Source organism: Vombatus ursinus, unplaced genomic scaffold (assembly GCF_900497805.2).
Source record: "Vombatus ursinus unplaced genomic scaffold, bare-nosed wombat genome assembly UNPS02009062.1, whole genome shotgun sequence".
Lineage (NCBI taxonomy): Eukaryota > Metazoa > Chordata > Mammalia > Diprotodontia > Vombatidae > Vombatus > Vombatus ursinus.
Window position 1 is genome coordinate 20942371 of NW_020948840.1, and position 20164 is coordinate 20962534.

Sequence of the window (20164 nt, forward strand, 5' to 3'; positions counted from 1 at the left end):
CGTTTCATCCATTAGACACTTTTTAAAAAGCGTGCCTTCTTTCATACATCAGAATCAAAGCTTTGTGCTTTTGGTACAGAATACCGGGAATTTTATAACTCAACCCACAGCAGCGGTTCCTCCAGCAGACCGAACCTTTTCTACACATCTTAGGATCTTTCTTTGAAACTGTTCTTTGCCCCTGTGTCTTCTGAGTAGCTTCTTTTCTCACTTCTAGGCTCTGCAATGGTAGGAAGCAGTGATGATGGGAGTAGCAAGAACAGCTAAGTAAGTTGGAAGCAGGAAGCAGAGGTTATTGCATGCGAGGGTGCTCTCGAAGATAGTCCTAAACTTTTAATCTGACATGCAATAACATCAGGATGCCAAAATGCCTATCTAAATGCAGTCCTTACTGCACTTCAAATAAAATAGCTGCAGGTGACAAGAGTTCAAACGGAAATGTCTCTCCATTACAAATTGTTCAAAAGTCAAAATATGCATCCTAGAGGACATCCTAGATCACATTTTTATAGCTCACTGTTGAGTTAAGATACTATCTAGTCACATTACCATAAATTCAAAAGAACAGGCCACACTCTTTTGCCACACTACATTTCTGTTTATCAAATATTCCTTCAAATAAGCAGGCTGTTGGCTAGGGAATGATAATTTTTTGGTGCTAGATATTCATTGTACATTGGAATTTGAAATGGAAGTTGTCCCCTAAGCTTCCAAACTAAGTCCCTTGCTTGTCTGCAGTTTTACACAATACCAGAACCATCATACTTCTCCCAGAGCCCAGAAAATGCGGCCTGAATACCCCTGTTGTGCTTAAGAGTTGAAATCCCACACACATACAATCCGAGCTTTTCTCTTCCCTGTATTTAACCACATCATTTTGCAACCAGTGTGTACCTCCATGGGTAAATGTGCTTATTATAGGAAATCTAAGGGTTTTTTGAGGACAGAGAATCTTTCATTTAACTCTGTTTTCCTCAACACCCAGCAGGCACTCAGAATGAGAAAGTTGGCACAGAGGACATTAACTGGGATCAATGTGGATCTGCAGCAGGCGACTTTGAGTTGGGAGATCACACAATCACAGATTAAGAGCAGAAATGGTCCCAGATCACCGGCTAAGAGCTGTGAGAGACCTTTTTAAAGGCTATCTAGTCCAACTGTCTCATTTCACAGATGACGAAACTGAGAGAGGTAAAGTCACAAGGTCATACAGAATCAGAATTTGAACCCAGGTCTTCAGAAAAACCATGCACTGAATACCATACTACCTCTCCACTAGGGAAAGTTTCCTTGCTTATTAGGTTAGAGGTATGGTGAGAATTTGATGCCCACGAGGCAGAAAGGGGCGGGGGAAGAGGGGTTTCAGGAGAAGTTAAAATTGTCAGGTTGATTCATGGCGGCAAGTCCAATGATTTAAAATAAAGGGGCTACTTTAGGTAGGCCACAGCAGGTGGTGCCAAGAGTGGTGATTGCTCTGAGAGGGGTCCTTTGGAAGGATAGAAATCATTTGGAAGTAGAGAAAACTAGATGTTGCATGAGTGAGGCTGCTTTGTGGTTGCAAATTATAATAGGGAAAGAGCAGCTATCTCTGGATAAATTTCTGGCCCTTGGACCCATCCACCTTCCCACCCAATTTCTTACAGAAAATCTCTGGCAGAGGAGTTTTTGATGGGATTTGGAACCCAAGAGTCTGTTTCTGACAAATAGTAGACTGGGCAAGGAGGGGCAGAACATGTTTCCACATTTTCAGGTGGAGTAGAAGAGAATTCTGGGGAAGAGAGAAACTAAGTATTCTTTGACCCAGAGAAATTCCATTTGGGATCATCCTCCCAAACTAACGAATGTTTCTGTGGACTCCCCTCTACTTTCCTACGACTTTTGGGGCTGCTGAGGCGCCACTTGTGCCTTCTCAGAACTGCCTCCATTTCTATTTGGGTGCTTATGGCACCTGAATCCCTGAGACTAAAACTTTTGTTGTGTAGCAAATTAGTATAAAACTGCAAGTAAATCTGAATCCATAGCTACATTTCTAATGAACAGTTAGCTAAAATGACAATGATGATAACCAAAACTGAAGACTGAACTAAAAATTTAAAGGCAGTTTAGGGATGCTAAAAACACCTCACTTAAAAGGCAACAGTACTCCTAAATTTCTTCCAATAAAATGGAGAAATGTGGGCTAAATGAGCAGTGAGGCAGAATCAGTGTGTTGAACCATCATGCCCTAATGAGTATTGATTAATGGATCAGTGTCAGCCTAGATCAAGAGTTCTTAACCTGGTCTCCATGAACTTGTTTTGTTTTTTAAAATATTCTGATAACTTTATCTCAATATAACTTGTTTCCTCAGTAACCTATGTATTTTATTTCATGCACTTTAAAAACAATATTCTGAGGAGTCAACAGGCTTTATCAGACTACCAAAAAGGTACATGACACAAAAGGTTAAATGCCCCTGGACTAAGTAGGGTGCTAATAGCAAACTGCAGGGCTTAGTGATTGACCCCACCTTATAGAAAATTTTCAGCAGTGATGTGAACAAAGACAAGTTTAGTAAATAGGCAAATGCAATAAAGTTAAGAGGATAGCTAATATATTGGGTAACAATTAGGATTCAAAGTGATCTCATTAGGTTGTTATAATGGCTTGCAAGTAAAAATATAATATTTTAACAGGGATGTATGTACTCACACAGAGCAAGGATTCTTAACTTTTGTTGTGTCACACACCACTTTGGCAGGCTGTTGAAGCTTATGGATCCCTTCTCAGAATAATGTTTTTATTTTTTTTAAACTTTTTTTCAGAATAATTTTTAAATGCATAAAAGACATAGGATCACAAAGAAAATCAATAATATTAAAATATTGATATTAATTAATATTAAAATTTGATATTAAAACATCAAAATATCAAAAAATTTGATATTAAAATATCAAAATATTTTTTAAAACCAATTTCACCAACCTCAGATTAAGATTCTCTGATCTAGAATTACTACAACATAGTGGACAAAGAGCTAGGCTTGATGCCACAGATTTGGGTTCACATTTTACCTCTGACACTTACTAGCTCTGGGACCCTAGCTTTTTTGTGCCTCAGGTAATTCCTTAAATCAGAGATGATTGTTGAGCCATCCACTTTGAAAGGAAGGAGTTCTTACAGCAGAATCTCCCACAATGAGACCCATCAAGCACATGTATTCATACAACACCTATGCTGAATGCTGGTTCAAAAAATCAATGCACGGGGGAAGGCTTGGCCTGAAGGCAGTTAACGTATAAAAGACCCAGGAGTTTCTGTTATGTGACAAGAGTGTATCAGATGTTAAATTCGCTAATGCATTCAACCTGTATTAACAGTGCCCAGATGAAAGGAGGAAATTGTTGCACTGACTCTAGAACACTGTGTCTAGTTCTAGGCATTATATATTAAGAAGGCTATTGACAAACTGGAGTAAATATGAAAATCACATCACATGAAGACGGCCTTAAAGAAGCTGGGGCATTTAACTTGAAAAAGAAAAGCCTTAGGAAGGTGACTGTCACCTTCAAAAATATGAAGGGGGGTCCCAGTGAAGTTAGAGCAAACTTGTTTTGTGTTGCTCTGGGGGACAAAATTAGGACTGGGAGGTGGAAGCTGCAAGGGGGCAAATTCTGGCTCCCCACTCAGAGTTTCTATGATTCAGTAAAAAAACGATCTTGATAATGACCTTGACCGTATCTGTATTTTGTATGGTACTGCTTTCTTAAGCCTTCATTGTATCATGAGCATCTGTGCACATTTCAGTTCCAGCTGAGATCCCTACCAATCAGAAAGTACAAGAAATGTCAACAAACACACATATTGCGTGGTTACCAGAAAAGACGAGTTAGCAGCCGTGACTGTGCCGTACGGTTTAATGAATGCAGGTTTCAGTTTTGCCATTTGTTCCATTGAGGAAGGACGAATGCCATTATCTTTGGAAACTGTATCTTTTCCTGTTTAAAATTAAAAAAAAGAAGTATTTTTAACTTGAAGGAACAGTAAGCGTCAGATGCTATTTTGTAGACAAGAGCTTCAAAAATCACAAAAACATGAAATTTAGGCCAGGCTCAGCCAATTAACATGAGGATTTTTGTTAGACCTTAAGAATGAAAACATTTTAAAAAGAAAATAAAACACCAGGATATTTGTGAAGAAATCTAAAGGACTAAAGAGTTCTGTTTTGTTTAAAATTTGGATTATTAGTAATATAATTCCACCATGTAAATCAGCAATCTACAAAGAGAGGACATGCATCTGATGTGTAAATAAATAGCTAACAATTTATATAGCACTTCCTATGTGCCACGCACTGTTAAGCATTTTGTAAGTATTATCTAACCTGGTCCTCAACCCTGGGAGGTAGCTGATATTATTAACCTCCTTTCACAGATGAAGAAACTAAGGCAAACAGAGGTTAAGTGACTTGCCCAGGTTCACACAGCCAGTAACTGTCCAAAGCTGGATTTGAAGTCACATCTTCCTGACTCCAGGTCTGTGCCATATAGTCTGTTAGTCTAACAACACCATCAATAACACCACCTTATATTTACATAATGTAAATGGTTTCAAACCGTTGCTTGATCTCAAGAACCCTGTGAGATAAGTATGATAAGAATTATTCCCATTTACAGATGAGAGGTTAAGTACTTCAACAACATAAAGAGAATTTTGACAGAGCCAAAATTCAAACTCTGGTTTTCCAAATCCAAGACCATACTCATTTCATTATACTACCTCCAGGAACACAGAAGGAAACAAGCACTGTAAAGGTGGAAGGGATCAATTAATAATGGGTTCTTATAATCCCAAAATCATGGAGTAAGACTGAAATGAAATAAAACTCTTCAGGTTTTAAGAGGCCAAGACTAGGAATTTCTGGTGGGACCAATATTTGATGTACTTCAAAAGGAGGAGTCCGTAACTAAAAATAAATTAACTAAAAATAAAAGAAAAAAGAAAAAAGAAAAAGAAAACTTAGACATGACAGATCTCCAGTGATTACTGAATGAGAATTGAAAGGAATTTAGATATTCCTTAGATGTTTATACACCTACAAAAAACTGACCATTTTCTATGACAAAAAAACTCACAAAAATGCATAAAAGCAGAAATAGTGAACACATGACCTACTGATAACAATGAAATAGAAATTCTATTAAATTTTAAAAGCAGGGGGGTTCTAGGTTGAGAAAAGGACTTGGGATTCTGCAGCTAGTTCTCATTCTACATTCTCCTGTAAAAGAAAAGTCAAGTTGTGTTCACCTGGAACTTTGAAGGAGATAACGTCAGTGAGGAGTCCTTGGTCCTGGGCTTGCTTGGCTAGAGTGTGAGAACGAAGGGCATACTCATCCTGCTCTGTGCGGGAAACAGCGAATGCGGCAGCCAGTCGGTCAGCAGAATGGCCCATTGTCTCACTGGTCGAGAACTCAGCCACTGCAGGAAGCTGGGAAGAAAAGAATGATGAGAGTGAGGAACTCTGATGACCATTTGACAGCAGCCACATAGCAACTGGTGGAGAAGAGTCCCACAACATAACTTTTGTTTATTCTCTTAAAAGAACTATAACCTAAAGGTTTTGTTGGTTGTGTTTTATAACTGAAGGAACAGGAAGCTCTCTGAAAATCACAGAGTACATATGCTATAGTTTCTATGACAACCCAAACCAGCACCTGAACAATGAAGATTCTCAGCATCTACTAATTTTTTTTTGCATGTTAAACTAAATAATTAAGCTTTCACTGAGGCCAACAAGATCTTCCTTCATGAGTGTTTAACACACTCAAAGTCCAACCTTTATATTACTTCAAAGAAACTTACTTGACAATCAGAAGTCTCTCCAGAGAAGTTAAAAATCTTACCTCTGGTGCTAAGAAATTCAGTCTGAATTTAGAAGCTAGAGACAGTCGCTGACCCAGGCTCTTGGCCTTGTTAAGCTCCAGCATTAATTTCCTCATCTTCCTAGAATGTCGAATAGGGACATCTGACATTAACTCCACACCACCTGCCACGACCACATCATACTGGCCAGAAGCAATCAAACCAAAACCTACAGGAGAGGGTTAATAATGAGGATATGACATAAGATTCTTGTTGATAATGTATCATGATGCATTTATTGTTTTAATCTGAACCTAAACAACAAATAATACAAGCATTTCCATATATAAAGCAAAACAGAAAAAGGATTATACATAAAAACTGTTAACCATTACGTACAGCTTGATTTTCCTTTTAAATATATAATAAATGCAACATGGACCTTTCAAAGCTGTACTGCTGGTCTATGTTTCTTTCTATTTTTTTTTTTTGTATATCTGACCAAATGGTGTAATGAAATTCTTTTGTTTATGGAGACCCTGTTACTAGTCCCTTCTTCCCATTACCTACTCCCCAATTTTGAAAAAAAAGAAAAATAAAATCACTGTAACAAATATGCATAGTCAAACAAAACAAATTTATACAATGGCCATGTCAAAAAGTAGAATGCCTCACTCTAGTTCACTGCCTCTCTCTAGAAGATAGTGTATTTCAACATCAGCTATCTGGATTGTCCATGATCACTGAAACTGCTTACCAGGATATCAGAGGATCAGCACAGTAGAAAATGTATAACTAAATATGTTCTCTTTACAGAATCAGTCAAGGTAATATTAAAGATACAAAATAAATTCAACACACTAGCAAAAAATGTGCTTCATGAGCACATGAGAAAAGCCTCCTCAATCATCCAATTATTGACCAATCTCCCTGCCTCTAGACAATATTGTACTCATATATGCCAAATCAGACAAATGGATGCCTATCCTACACAAAAATCTCCATGGAAGATGATCTACAACTTTAGGACAAACAGGTGGCTGACATTTACTAAGCGAGCAGATTTCTGTAGTCAGTGGACCTAGGTTCAAATTCTGGCTCTGCTACTTACTAGCAAGCCATAAGATTTAGTGCTGAATGGAAACCTAGATAATAATAGATGACATTTAAACAACACTTTGAGGTTTACAAAGTGCTTTACATACATTATTTAGGGAAAACACTGAGGCCCAGAGAGGTGGCCCTTGTAACCTTGACCAAGATCACACAAATAGTAAGCTGTAGAACCAGGAGTCAAAGCTAGGTTTCCCAACTCTACATGATTTTGCCTTTGTAGGCCTGAGTTTCTTCATCTAGAAAAGGAAGGGATTCAATCAGATATTCTCCAGTCCTTTCCAGCTCTAAATTCTATGATCCTTATCAGGAACCTAGCAGCCAATGTTGTACTGTCTTTTACAGGATCACCTTAAGTGTGGTCACCAAGACCCAGTGAGAAGAAACTAAACCATTTTACTGCTAACTCTTCTCAATAGTGAACTAGCTTCTTTCCAGTTTCTCCATGGCTTTAGCTCTGGCTTTTGGGGTTTGGGGCTTTCCCATTTGTGCACCCTGCCACCTGGTCTTCTCCTTTTAGTATCCCACCCAGGCCTATTCCATTCATATTTTGGTCCTGACTTGTCTGCTCCCTTAGCTGACTGATTTGGCTTCTTCCCTACCTCCCTACTTACAAGGCCTGAATAAATTAGCAGCCTTAACTGTCCTGATTTTGTTTTAGCTCTTCCCAGTTATCTACCTGCCTCCTACTATGCACCAGCCAGGCTATGATATTCATCTTTCCACCAGTACTAAAAAACATTCATTAGGTAACCTCGTATGAATGGTAGCACTGTGCTTAATGCTTGGAGACCAAAAATGGTAAGAAAATATTTCCTTATTTCTCAATCTCCTTATTTACCTCTCTAAAAGACTCTGGGAATCTTAAATAGGTCAATGTCTGCCACTGTAATGTCAGAAGTGTATTTTTGCTGCTTCTCCTTCACTGAGAACAACCCCAGCAATAATAATATCCATAGACCCTAAGCCTCCTTACTATGTAAACACATTTTGTTGACATTAATAAAATCTTTGCTCTTAACAAGATATGTTCACTTTATCATTAAATACTTATTTGACTTGCACTATGTTCAAGAAAGATGCTAAGCTGGCATATAACCAAACCACTATTTACTTGGGAAGTCATGTAGCTCACTTATTTCATCATCTGCTCTGAAGCTCCATTCCTCAGTTAGGAAACTCTGAGAGCTTTTGAAAAGCATTAATAATTGCCAAAGACACAATTGTTCAGATAGCACTATATCAAGGATGAGTCATTTTTCACTTGTGACAAAAATGCTCTTGGAATGATCTGGTCAAGTTTTCTGTAAACACATATCTTTCTCGCTATCGTATGAAACGTCTTTGCTTATACTGCTCATCTTAAACCATCCTCTACCATAAGATTTTACCAACATATTTATATTCTAAATTGCTGTTATCCTTAGCTCAGATCTCTCTCTACTTAGCAAAGAAATCAAGGTTTTCTAGCTATAGAGGTTTTTAGGTTCTTTCAGTCTTCTTGTGTTTGATTTACTTCAGTTACACTTTCTTAGGAGATTTTAGTAGTTTGTTGATGTATGTACTTTTTCTATTTTCCATTTAATCAGGTTTCCCTCTTACTAACTCCATTAGTGTGGATAACTCCTGGTTAACTACCCAAAACTCTTTCTACAAACATAGATTGCAACTATTTTGTGATTTATAATCTTAATGACTTGTCTTGGGCCACACATCCAATTATGGGTAAGATGGCAGTCCTTGAGCCCAGTTCTTCCTAACTCCCAAGCTAGCTCTCCATCTCTATATAGAAATAGACAGACAGATAGATATAGAAATCTCTATATTTAAATTTAAGGATTAAAAAAAGAAATAGGAAGAAAAGGAATACAAACTAAAGTAGAATCATCTAAAGGATAAATTTAATTTTAAAATATTGGTGTCACATATTTTGTTTCTTAATCTATCAAATTCTGAAATCTTAGGCAAATCATTTAATTTCTCTTTAAAAAAGCTACCTATGGGGCAGCTAGGTGGTGCAGTGGATAGAGCACCGGCCCTGAAGTCAGGAGGACCTGAGTTCAAATCCGGACTCAGACCAAACACTTGACACGAACTAGCTGTGTGACCTTGGGCAAGTCACTTAACCCTGACTGCCTCACCAAAAAAATTAAAATAAAAAAGCTACCTACCCCCTGAACAAGGAACTAAGACAAGGCTTTTAATTTTGAAATTATCTGCTAAAAATTATGGAACTTGTAAGTGAGCATACCTGTTGTCATGGCTTGGTTGGAAGAAATGCAAGCCATAGTGACAGTGTGAGAAGGAATCTTGTCTGAGAAGCCAGCTCCCAGTGCAGCCTTTGAAAAGCATAAGAATAATTACTTATAAAGAAAGAACCTGACACTTCTTTTTTTTACTTTTCTTTTTTTTATAATTAATTTATTTTTAGTTTTCAACATTCACTTCTTTAAGATTTTGAGTTTTAAATTTTATCCCCCTCCCTCTCTTACCCTCTTCCCAAGATGGTGTGCAATCTGATATAGGCTCTACTTATACATTCATATTAAACATTTTCACATTAGTCCTGATATAAAGAAAAATTAGAGAAGATGGTGGAGGGAAAGTAGTGACTGTCCTGAGCTCTCTCCCAAAGCCCTCCAAATACCTAAAAAAATGGCTCTAAATAAATTCTAAAGCAGCAGAACCCACAAAAAGACAGAGTGAAACAAATTTCCAGCCCAAGACAGCCTGGATAGTTGATCAGAAAGGTATATCGCGCCGGGCGGGGAGAGGAGCGCAGTTTGGAGTGGGCACGCAGGCCGCAACAACCCTGGAGCAGGCCTCAGAAGACTGAATCTCGGGCAGCTGTGGCGGTTTCCAGACTTTTCAATCCCTGAACGCCAAAGACAATTTATAAGGTCAGCAGGAAAAGTCTGTGACTGAGGTGAGAGAGGAGCTAGGTCTCAGCTGCAAGTCTCGAGCACGGCCCGGGGCCACAGCTGTTTCCTGAGCTTCTGGCCCATAGACTGAGGGGGAATCGAGTGGCTGATCACAGGGGGATTGCAAGGATCTCTTTGCCAGTGCTGAGGCAGGAATCTCTTGCTTTACCGGTGCTTGGATCTGGGTCACAGTTCTGAGGGGCGGTCCTGGGGCGAGGAGGAGCGCTGGTGTGGTGGAGCTTGTTGTGGCTGTGGAGAGGAAACACCTCGCCGCTTATCATACCACCTTGGAAGAACTGAAAATTTACAGGTCCCTAGAAGTACCTCTGAAAACAGCTGTACAAAATCCCAATGCTTGGGACAATACACTCTTCACACTGGAAGCAGCCTTTTACCTTAACAAAGAGTTTAAAACTCAAGTAATTGGCCAGGATCATGAGTAAGCAGCACAAAAAGAGTCAGACTATATTATCTTACTTTGGTGACAAAGAAGATCAAAATATACAACCAGAAGAAAACAACAAAGCCAAAGCTCCTACATCCAAAGCCTCTAAGAAAAATATGAATCACTCCCAGGCCTTGGAAGAGCTCAAAAGGGATTTTGAGAAGCAAGTAAGAGAAGTAAAGGAAAAACTGAGAGTGATGCAAGAAAATCATGAAAAACAAGTCAACAGCTTGCTAAAGGAGACCCAAAAAAATATTGAAGAAAATAACACCTTGAAAAATAGCCTAACCCAAATGGCAAAAGGGATCCAAAAAGCCAGTGAGGAGAAGAATGACCTAAAAAGCAAAATTGGCCAAATGGAAAAGGAAGTTCAAAAGATTACTGAAGAAAATACTTCCTTAAAAATTAGAATGGAGCAATTGGAAGCTAGTGACTTTATGAGAAATCAAGATACTGTAAAACAAATCCAAAAGAATGAAAAATTAGAAAACAATGTGAAATATCTCATTGGAAAAACAACTGACATGGAAAATAGATCCAGGAGAGAGAATTTAAAAATTACTGTACTATTTGAAAGCCATGACCAAAAAAAGAGCCTAGACATCATCTTTCAAGAAATTATCAAGGAAAACTGCCCTGTTATTTTAGAACCAGAGGGCAAAATAGAAATTGAAAGAATCCACCGATCTCCTCCTGAAAGAGATCCCCAAAGGAAAACTCCTAGGAATATTATAGCCAAATTCCAGAGTTCCCAGGTCAAGGAGAAAATATTACAAGCAGCCTGAAAGAAACAATTCAAGTATTGTGGAAACACAATCAGGATAACACAAGATTTAGCTGCTTCTACATTAAGGGACTGCAGGGCATGGAATATAATATTCCAGAGAGCAAAGGAGATAGGATTACAACCAAGAATCACCTACCCAGCAAAACTGAGTATAATCCTGCAGGGGAAAAAAGGTCATTCAGTGAAATAGAGGACTTTCAAGCATTCTTGATGAAAAGACCAAAGCTGAATAGAAAATTTGATTTTCAAATACAAGACTCAAGTGGAACATAAAGAGGTAAACAGGAAAGAGAAAATCATAAGAGACTTATTAAGGTTGAACTGTTTACATTCCCGCATGGAAAGATGATATTTGTAACTCATGTGACCTTTGTCAGTATTAGGGTAGTTGGAGGGGAAAAAATTATATGTATGTATATATAGATATAGATAAATAGAGGGCACAGGGTAAGTTGAAAATGAAGCGGTCATATCTGGAGAATAAAATTAAGGGGTGAGAGAGGAATATAATAGGAGAAGGAGAAAGGGAGAGGTAGAATGGGGTAAATTATCCCAGAATTAAAAAAAAAAACAGAAAAGAAAAGGCTCTTAGAATGGAGGGGAAATGGGGAAGGTGAGAGGGAATGAATGAATCTTATTCTCATAGGATTTGACTTAAGGAGGGAATAACATACACACTCAATTGGATGTGGAAATCTGTCTTACCTTACAGGAAAATGGTGGGGGGGAGGCAGGAAGGGGACAAGAGAGTAGGGAAATGATAGAGAGGAGGGCAGATTGGAAAAGGGAATAATCAGAAGCAAATACTTCTGAGGAGGGTCAGGGTCAAAAGAAAGAATAGAATAAATGGGGGGGCAGGACAGGATTAAGGGAAATAGAGTTAGTTTTTCACTGCATGTCTACTATGGAAGTGTTTTGCATAACTGCACATATATAACCTATATTTAGTTGCTTGCCTTATCATTGAGGGTGGGTGGGGAGGGAGGAAGGGAAAAAATTTGGAACCCAAAGTTTTAAAAACACATGTTTAAAAAAAATGTTTTCACATGCAACTGGGAAATAAGAAATACAGGAAATGGGGTACAGAAATCCATCCTGCCCTACAGGAAAATTGAAGGGGAAGGGGATAAGAGAAGGGGGGGAGAGCTAGAAGGGAAGCAGACTAGGGGAAGGGGTATTTAGAATGCATGCCATCTTGGGGTGGGGGGAGGGGCGAGATGGGGTGAAAATTTATAACTCAAAATCTTGTGGAAGAAAATGTTGAAAACAAAAAAATAAATAAAAATTACCATAAAAAAGAGAGTTAAGCACAAAATAAAATAAAATAAAATAAAATTTATAAAGCTCTCAGCAAAAAAAAAAGAAAAATTAGAATTAATAGGAGGAACCATGAAAAAGAAGAAACAAAGCAAAACAACAAAAGAAAAGGAGAGCAAATAGTATGTTTCCATCTGCATTCAGACCCTCCATAGTTGTTTCTCTGGATGTGGATAGCATTTTTCTTCATGAGTCTCTTGGAATTGTTAGTCATTGCACAATGTGGCTGTTAACTGTGTACAATGTTCTCCTGAGAACCTGACACATTAACTACTCTCTTCTCTTCTTGGATACTCACTTTTCTCTAGGTTTTCAAGACACTACTCTCTCGGTTCTTCTCCTATCTTACTGACCATTCTAACTCTCCTTTTCTGGGCCATACATAATTCATGTCATGTTCCATTAGCTGTTGGGGAACCCCCAAAGTTCAGGCCTGGGCCCTCTTCTTTTTTCTCTCTACATTCTCTCTATTGGTGAACTCATCACCTCCCAGGAATTTCATTACCATTTCAGGAAGATTATTCCCAGATCCACACATCGAGCCAAATTCTTTCCCATTACCTCTATTCCAAAATAGATGTCCCATAAACATCTCAAACTTAACATGTTCAAAATAGAATTTATTATCTTTTCCCCAAAACCCAGGCCTTTTCTGAACTTCCCTATTTCTGTGGAGGACACTACCATCCCTCCAATCACCCAGGTTTGCAACCTAAGAGTCATCCTCAACTTCTCTCTCTCTTCCCACACAGGCAATCAGTGGTCAATTCTTATTATTTCTACATCTACAATATCACTTACATCTATTCCTTTCTGTCCTTTCGTGCCCTTATTCAGGCCCTCATCACCTCTTGCCTGGACTATTGATATAGTCTCCTCCTGCATCAAATCTCTCCAACCTCAAATCCAACCCATTTAAGCATCTGCTATATGACAGGAACTGTGCTAAGTGTCAGAGAAACAAAGACAAAATGAAACAATCCCTGCCTTCAAGGAGCTTCACCATTCTAGAAGCAAAGACAATACGTACACGTGTGTGCACACAAATGTAGGTATGTATACATATATGCATAGATACATGCATATTTGTATGTATGTATATATGGATCTAAAAATATATTAAAAGTAAAGGGTGGATGGGAGAGGAATAAGGTTTCACGTAGAAGATGACTATTGAACTGGATTTCAAAAAAAAAAAGCTTCCCATACTAGCCAAAGGAATTTTCCCCAAGTACAGACCTACCACATCACCCCCTACTCAATACTTCCTTTGTTGTTGGATTGTTTCAGTCACGTCCGACCCTTCATGACTCCATTTGGAGTTTTCATGGCAAAGATACTAGAGTAGTTTACCATTTCCTTCTCCAGCTCTTTTTATAGATGAAGAAAATGAAGCAAACAGGGTTAAGTGACCTGCCCAGGGTCACACAGCTAGTAAGTGTCCGAGGCAGTATTTGAACTCAGGTCTTCCTGACTCCAGGCCCAGCACTATATCCACTGCACCACCTCACTGCCCCCTAGTGGTTCTTTATTGTCTCTAGAATAGGATAAGAATAAGTCTGATAATAATATATAATATATTAATGATAGAATAATAAGATAGAATAAGTCTAGAACAAGTCTGGCCCCAAACTACCTTTCTAGGCTTATAAACAATTTCTCTTCCCATCCTCTAAGGTTCAATCAAACAGCCTTGCTGGACTTACACATGACACTCCCTCTCCTAATTCTGTCCCTTTGCAGTGATTGGCCATCATGTTTAAAATGGAGTCCCTCCTCACCTCTGATTTCCTTCAAATAAATAAACAAATTAATTAAAATCCTTGATTTCCTTTAAAAATTAGCTCAAGTACCACCTTCTTCATGAAGTCTTTCCTGAGTCTCTCTCACCCACCTCCTAGTGCCCTCCCCACAAACATTACCTCGTATTTACTCTTTCTATTTTCTCTATATTTATAAACCTCCATGGTGTCTCCCCCAATATAAAAGAAGCTCCTTAGGGGGAGGAACTGTTTAATTTTTGTCTTTGTCTCTCCAGTGCCTGGCTCAGTGTTTGGCACAGAGTGTCTAAGCTTGTTTGCTTTTTATACAACAGCTGTTTAATAAATGCTCATTGAATACCTGTCATTTGTCTATGAGTCATCTGAATATTTAATAAGCATTGCATCTGGAAAGCTGAATCAATACTCTAATCTAGGGCATATAGCCCACTTGGCTGAAAGGAGTTTGTGAGCCAGTTTTGGGAAAGACTGAAATAACTGCTTCCGCTGGAATATAAAACCTAAACAATATGAGCCTCCATTATATCACGTGAAATGCTGATTGCAGGAGATAAGTAAGCAGCAATAGAAATTCAAAGTCCTGTTCTCCTGAGTTTCCAATGACAAAACATAGTGGCACCATGCCAACTAGTATAAAGTTGAAACATGCTAGGAAGTTAAAATTAAACTCCTGAGAATTTCCCTCATGTAAGTGTCATCTGGTTGTGGAACCATGTGAATAGGCAAAAATAACCCATCACCTAATACTGCCAAGGGATGATAGGCAAAAAAGCAAGTTGGGATGTGATTCTTTTTGCAACTTGTTGAAATGCCTGCCGAAACTGCAAACTTGGGTTAATTATAGGAATTGTTACATATAGCATTACCAAGGGGACCTACAATCTACTACCTAAAGTCATCCCTTTCTATGACTTCTATCCTTCCATCATGAAAGGCAGACAAAATATTTTCCACATGAGCTGAGACGTTAGGTAATGTTCCTTGTTCATTTTAAAGTCAACATTCAACTCTGTAACGTACACTAAAAGGACAGAAAACTAAAAGCATGATTTGGGTTGGTCAGATCAAAGTGAGCAATTAACTAACCTTTAAAAGTCTATGAGCTTCATATAATGAAAGTTATTTATTTTATCTTGTGTAATGGTCTCTGTCCCTTGTTTGGTTAAAAATATATCTCGTATCCCACAGCTGTGAAAAGCATATGATCTGCTTCTCTTCTAATTATTTTTAATGGTATGATTTTTAATATTAAAGTCATGTATTCATTTTGAATGTATTGTGGAATATGATGTTAAGGTGTTAGTCTAAGCCTAATTTCTGCCAGATTACTTTCCAGTTTTCCCAACACTTTCATCTTTCCTAAGTCATTTAGGTATTCCACTTTATCACATTCTGAGTTATTGAGATCTATTGTTTCTGATTTTCCCTTGCCCAGTCTGTTCCATTGATCTAACTCTCTATTTTTTAACCAATCACAGATGGTTTTGATGACTGCTTCTGTATAATATAGTTTGAAATTTGAAAGCCTACTTCATCCTCCCTTCCTAGATCTTTTACTTTTCCAAATAAACTTTGTTATTATATTATTTTGTCAAGTTCTGTAGAATGTCCCTGTGACAATTTGACTGGTATAACATTAAAACTATAAATTAACTTGGGAAGTATTGTCATTTTTATTACATTGGCACATCTTAATCATGAGCACTGGATATCCTCTAGCCATTTAAATAGTTCTATATTTCTTAAGGGAACACTTTTCAACTAAATCCATGTCAGTACTGTGTGCTTTGGCAGATTGATCCTCAGATATTTTATACATTTTGTAGTTATTTGGAATCAGATTTCCCTTTTTTATCATTGCTTCTTAGATGTGTTATTATATAAAAACATTGATTTTCGAGGGTTTATTTTGTAGCATGCAACTTTGCTGAAGCTATTACTTATTTTAATGAGTTTCTTTGCTAATTCCCTAGCATTTCCTAAGTAAACTAACATGTCATCAGCAAATAGGGATAGTTTGATCTCTTCTTTATCTATTTTTGTCCTGTTACTATTGCTAGCATTTCTAGAACTTTATCAAGTAATAGTGGGAAGAATGGGCATTCTTGCTTTTACTCCTACATTTGCTGGGGAAACTTCTAGGGAATGTCCATTGGATATACTTGCTTTTTTATCTTAGATAAATATTTTTCATGATATTTTTGAAAAAAGATCCCTCTATGCCTATACTTTATAGGTTTTTTGGCATAAATGGGTACTACACTTTTGTCAAAAGCTTTTTCTGCAAATATTGAAATAAACATGTAGTTTTAGAATTTTTTGTTTTAATATGATTAATTATATTAATCATTTTCCTTATGTTGAACCCTCCTTGCATCATTGGTATAAATCCAACTTGGTCATGGTGAATGATTTCTTGTATGAATCACTGTAATCTGTCCGAAAGGATTTTATTTACAATTCTGAATCAGTATTCATTAACAGTATCAGGGGCAGCTAGGTGGCGCAGTGGATAGAGCACCGGCCCTGAAGTCAGGAGGACCTGAGTTCAAATTCGGCCTCAGACCAAACACTTAACACTTACTAGCTGTGTGACCCTGGGCAAATCACTTAACCCCAATTGCCTAAAAGAAAAAAAAACAAAAAAAAAACCCAAACAGTATCAGTCTATAGTTCTCTTTCTGCTCTTTATCCTTCCCTGTTTGAGGTATGAAGACTATATTTGTCTCATAAAAGTATAGGATACGGTGCTTTCTTTCTCAGTTTTTGATAATAATGAGCACTGGAACTAATTGGTCTTTAAAATTCTGATAGAATTCTCCAGTGAATCTATCGGGACAAGGATATATTTTCTTTGGTAGTTCCTTTATAGTAGTTCTACTTCTTTTTTTCAGATTGGATTATATAAGATCTCTATTTGGTGTTCTATTAGTTTGGGTGTTTTATATTTTTGAATATCCATTAAAAGTTGCATGTCACCTCTATCTCCTTCCTTGCTCAGGTTTTGTTAGAACAGTATTGTGGTCCAGAGTATCAATACAGATTAGGAATTTTAAGAATCAAAATTATTATTTAATACTTGACATCATTTTATTTTCAAGTTAAATGAACTTTATAAACCTTTTTAAAATATGAAAACCAGTCAACTGAAAATCCTATGAGACTTACTAGCTATACAGCTTTGTTTTACTTACCTCTCGAGCAACATTACTTGTTTTCACTTCCTGGATAACTGTACCATAGACAATATAATCAACACTATCCTTTGGGATACTGGTTCGATGTAACAAGCCCCTGAAAAGAAAAAAAAAATCAAAAATACGTATTCTATTCTTAAAGTAATCCTTAGGTCAAACATATGAATAGGGGATACAGGATAGGAAGGAGCAAGTGGCACTTTTCCCAAATGGTAAAAATTTCCTCCTGAGATAATGTCTCTGACTCTGGGAAAAAAGGGAGAATATTATTGTTCTGGCTAACATTTTGAACAAAACGTTCAACAGAATATAAATTCTGGGAATTGAATATTTAAATGAAAATGATAATAAATTCTAGTAAGCAGTTGGGTAGCACATATTTGTAAAATTACAAATGGAAGTTTATGCCTAAATTTAAATAGTGGCCAAAAAGATGAATGTGTGTGTGTGTGTGTGTGTGTGTGTGTGTGTATACACACACAAACATAAATCCTACTAGATTTCTCTGTTATACTAACTCAATATTAAAGGAAAGCATGTTGTTATATACTGTTTCATAATCCAAAAGTACAGGTATTCTTTACTTAACCAAACAGATGGAATGCTGAAAAGTATTTGTAAATAAAATTTCTGATAACTCCTATTTTCCCAATGAAATCTGGAAATCTAATTACTGGCCTCAGATGTTATACTGTAACTCTTTTTTTTTTTTTTTTGAGGCAATTGGGGTTAAGTGAATTGCCAAGAATCACAGAGCTAGTAAGTATCTGAGGCTGGATTTGAACTCAGATCCTCGTTATTCCAGGGCCGGTGCTCTATCTACTGTACCACCTACCTGCCCTATGCTATAACTTTTAAGAATAAAGCAGACATTTTAAATTCACCCAAGTGAAAAAGGTTAACCTCCCAACAGTGTTACTGAGAATTATTTATGTATGTGAATGATTTCTACCTGCCATTGTATGATTATTTATAGTTCTTGGTCATAATGAATATTTTGTTGAAACTAAATAAAGATCAAAATGGCAATTCTGTGTATACCTATTAGATTCCCCAGACAACTTATAATACCTCTGATCTCTCTGGGATTCTTGGCTCATGGGACAGAAATGTATATGCTGAATATAATGTGTACAATATTTATTGGGATATATTTACATACATCTAGCTAAATTATACATATTAAAGCTAATAAATGCTATTAGAATTCAGAGAAAGGAGAGGTCACATTGGGTTGAAATGTTCACAAAAAGACCCATGAAGCAGATGGAATTCTTACACCGGCTTTTGAAAAGTTACTATCTGTATAGTTTGTTAAAGTTTCTATAACTACAATAATTCTTCCTACTGTTTACAAGATATACCAAAGTGGTGATTATCTAGAAACATCATCAAGATTAGCAAATATGTGTTTAGTTTGAACATTCTCATTTAAAGAGAATACTGTTCCAAACACTTCATGATACCTCATGCTTGGTGTCTTTCTTAGTTAAAACAGTTCAAGAATACTGAGAATCTACTTTGTTAACACATTGAAGGAGTGTCTGCCGAGCCTCACAAAGGGCAGTTATATATAACATCTTCTGTTGGCTGAGTTAGCTTTAGTGTAGGAGAGCTATGCACTCCAGCGAGTTCTTGGAGCACAACAGTACTTATGACACAGCTGACATATGGAGATGGACAGTATGGGATAACTCCTCTATCTCCACAAACATTTCTGTGAGTTCTGGGCAAAGGTTTATTTATATTAAATTTGCAACTTAATTTCTTAAAGGAAAAACTAACAGAATATCCTAAAAGCTAAAAGTTTTATTATACTCTTCTTCAATTTAATTAAAAAATTTATTAATTAAGCAACTACTATACAATGGGAACGTAAGGATTAAAAACAAAATGCTTCCTGCCCTCAAGGAGTTTATTATCTTACTGGGTATAGGGAATGAACAAAGAAGATGACATCTGCACAGACAGGGAGAGGACAGAGAATGCCTAAGGAGAAGTCAATACAAGGTGACTTAAGGGAGAGAGCACTAACCATGGGGATTAGGAAAGGCTTTTCACAGGAAGTCGTATTTTGGCCAAGCTTTGAAGGGAACCAAGGATGCCAAAAGGTAGAGAGGAGGAGGGGAGAAAGACATATAGGCATGGGGGACAAATAATGCAAAGGCATGGAATCTGAGATAGAATGTCAAATGCAAGGAACAGCAAGGCTAGTCTGGCTGAAATACAGAGTGGATAAAAAGGAGGAATGTGAAATAAGTCTGGAAAGATAAGCCATATATAGATTATAAAAGGCTTTCGATGCCAAAGTGAATAGGGTGAACTTTATGCTTGAGGGAATAGGCCTCTGAACATTTGTGATCAGGGTAGTGACATAGCTGTACCTGTGCTTTAGGAAGATTATTTTGGTAGCTGTATGGAGAAAGGACTGGAAAGGGGAAAGACTAGAAACAAGAAGGCCAATTAGGAGGCTTTTGCTAGAGTCCAGTCAAAAGGCAACAAGGACTGGAAATAGGGTAGCAGCTGTGAGTAGTGAAGGAGAAGGGGCAAGATGTTGTGAAGGAAAAATCAACAGACCTTTGAAATGGATTGCACAGAAACTGAAGAACTGACTTTTTAGATACGGTCATTTTAAAACTATACTACATACATGGCATTCTTGTTAAAGGGCCAAAGCAAAATGGCAAGTTTGAAAAAGAGAGAGAAATAAGGAAAGAAGGAAGGAAGGAAGGAAGGAAGGAAGGAAGGAAGGAAGGAAGGAA

General features: G+C 37.4%; 1 protein-coding gene across 1 annotated transcript in view; it reads right to left on the bottom strand.

Moving 5' to 3' along the window:
- Positions 1 to 20164, bottom strand: part of HADHB (hydroxyacyl-CoA dehydrogenase trifunctional multienzyme complex subunit beta) — a 53746-nt gene that overhangs the window by 14699 nt on the left and 18883 nt on the right. The window contains exons 6-10 of the mRNA XM_027850427.1: positions 17400 to 17499; positions 9206 to 9293; positions 5883 to 6070; positions 5287 to 5467; positions 3856 to 3977 (exon numbers count right to left, since the gene is read on the bottom strand). Coding sequence (XP_027706228.1) covers positions 3856 to 3977; positions 5287 to 5467; positions 5883 to 6070; positions 9206 to 9293; positions 17400 to 17499 — 679 coding nt within the window. The remainder of the gene's footprint in view (positions 1 to 3855; positions 3978 to 5286; positions 5468 to 5882; positions 6071 to 9205; positions 9294 to 17399; positions 17500 to 20164) is intronic.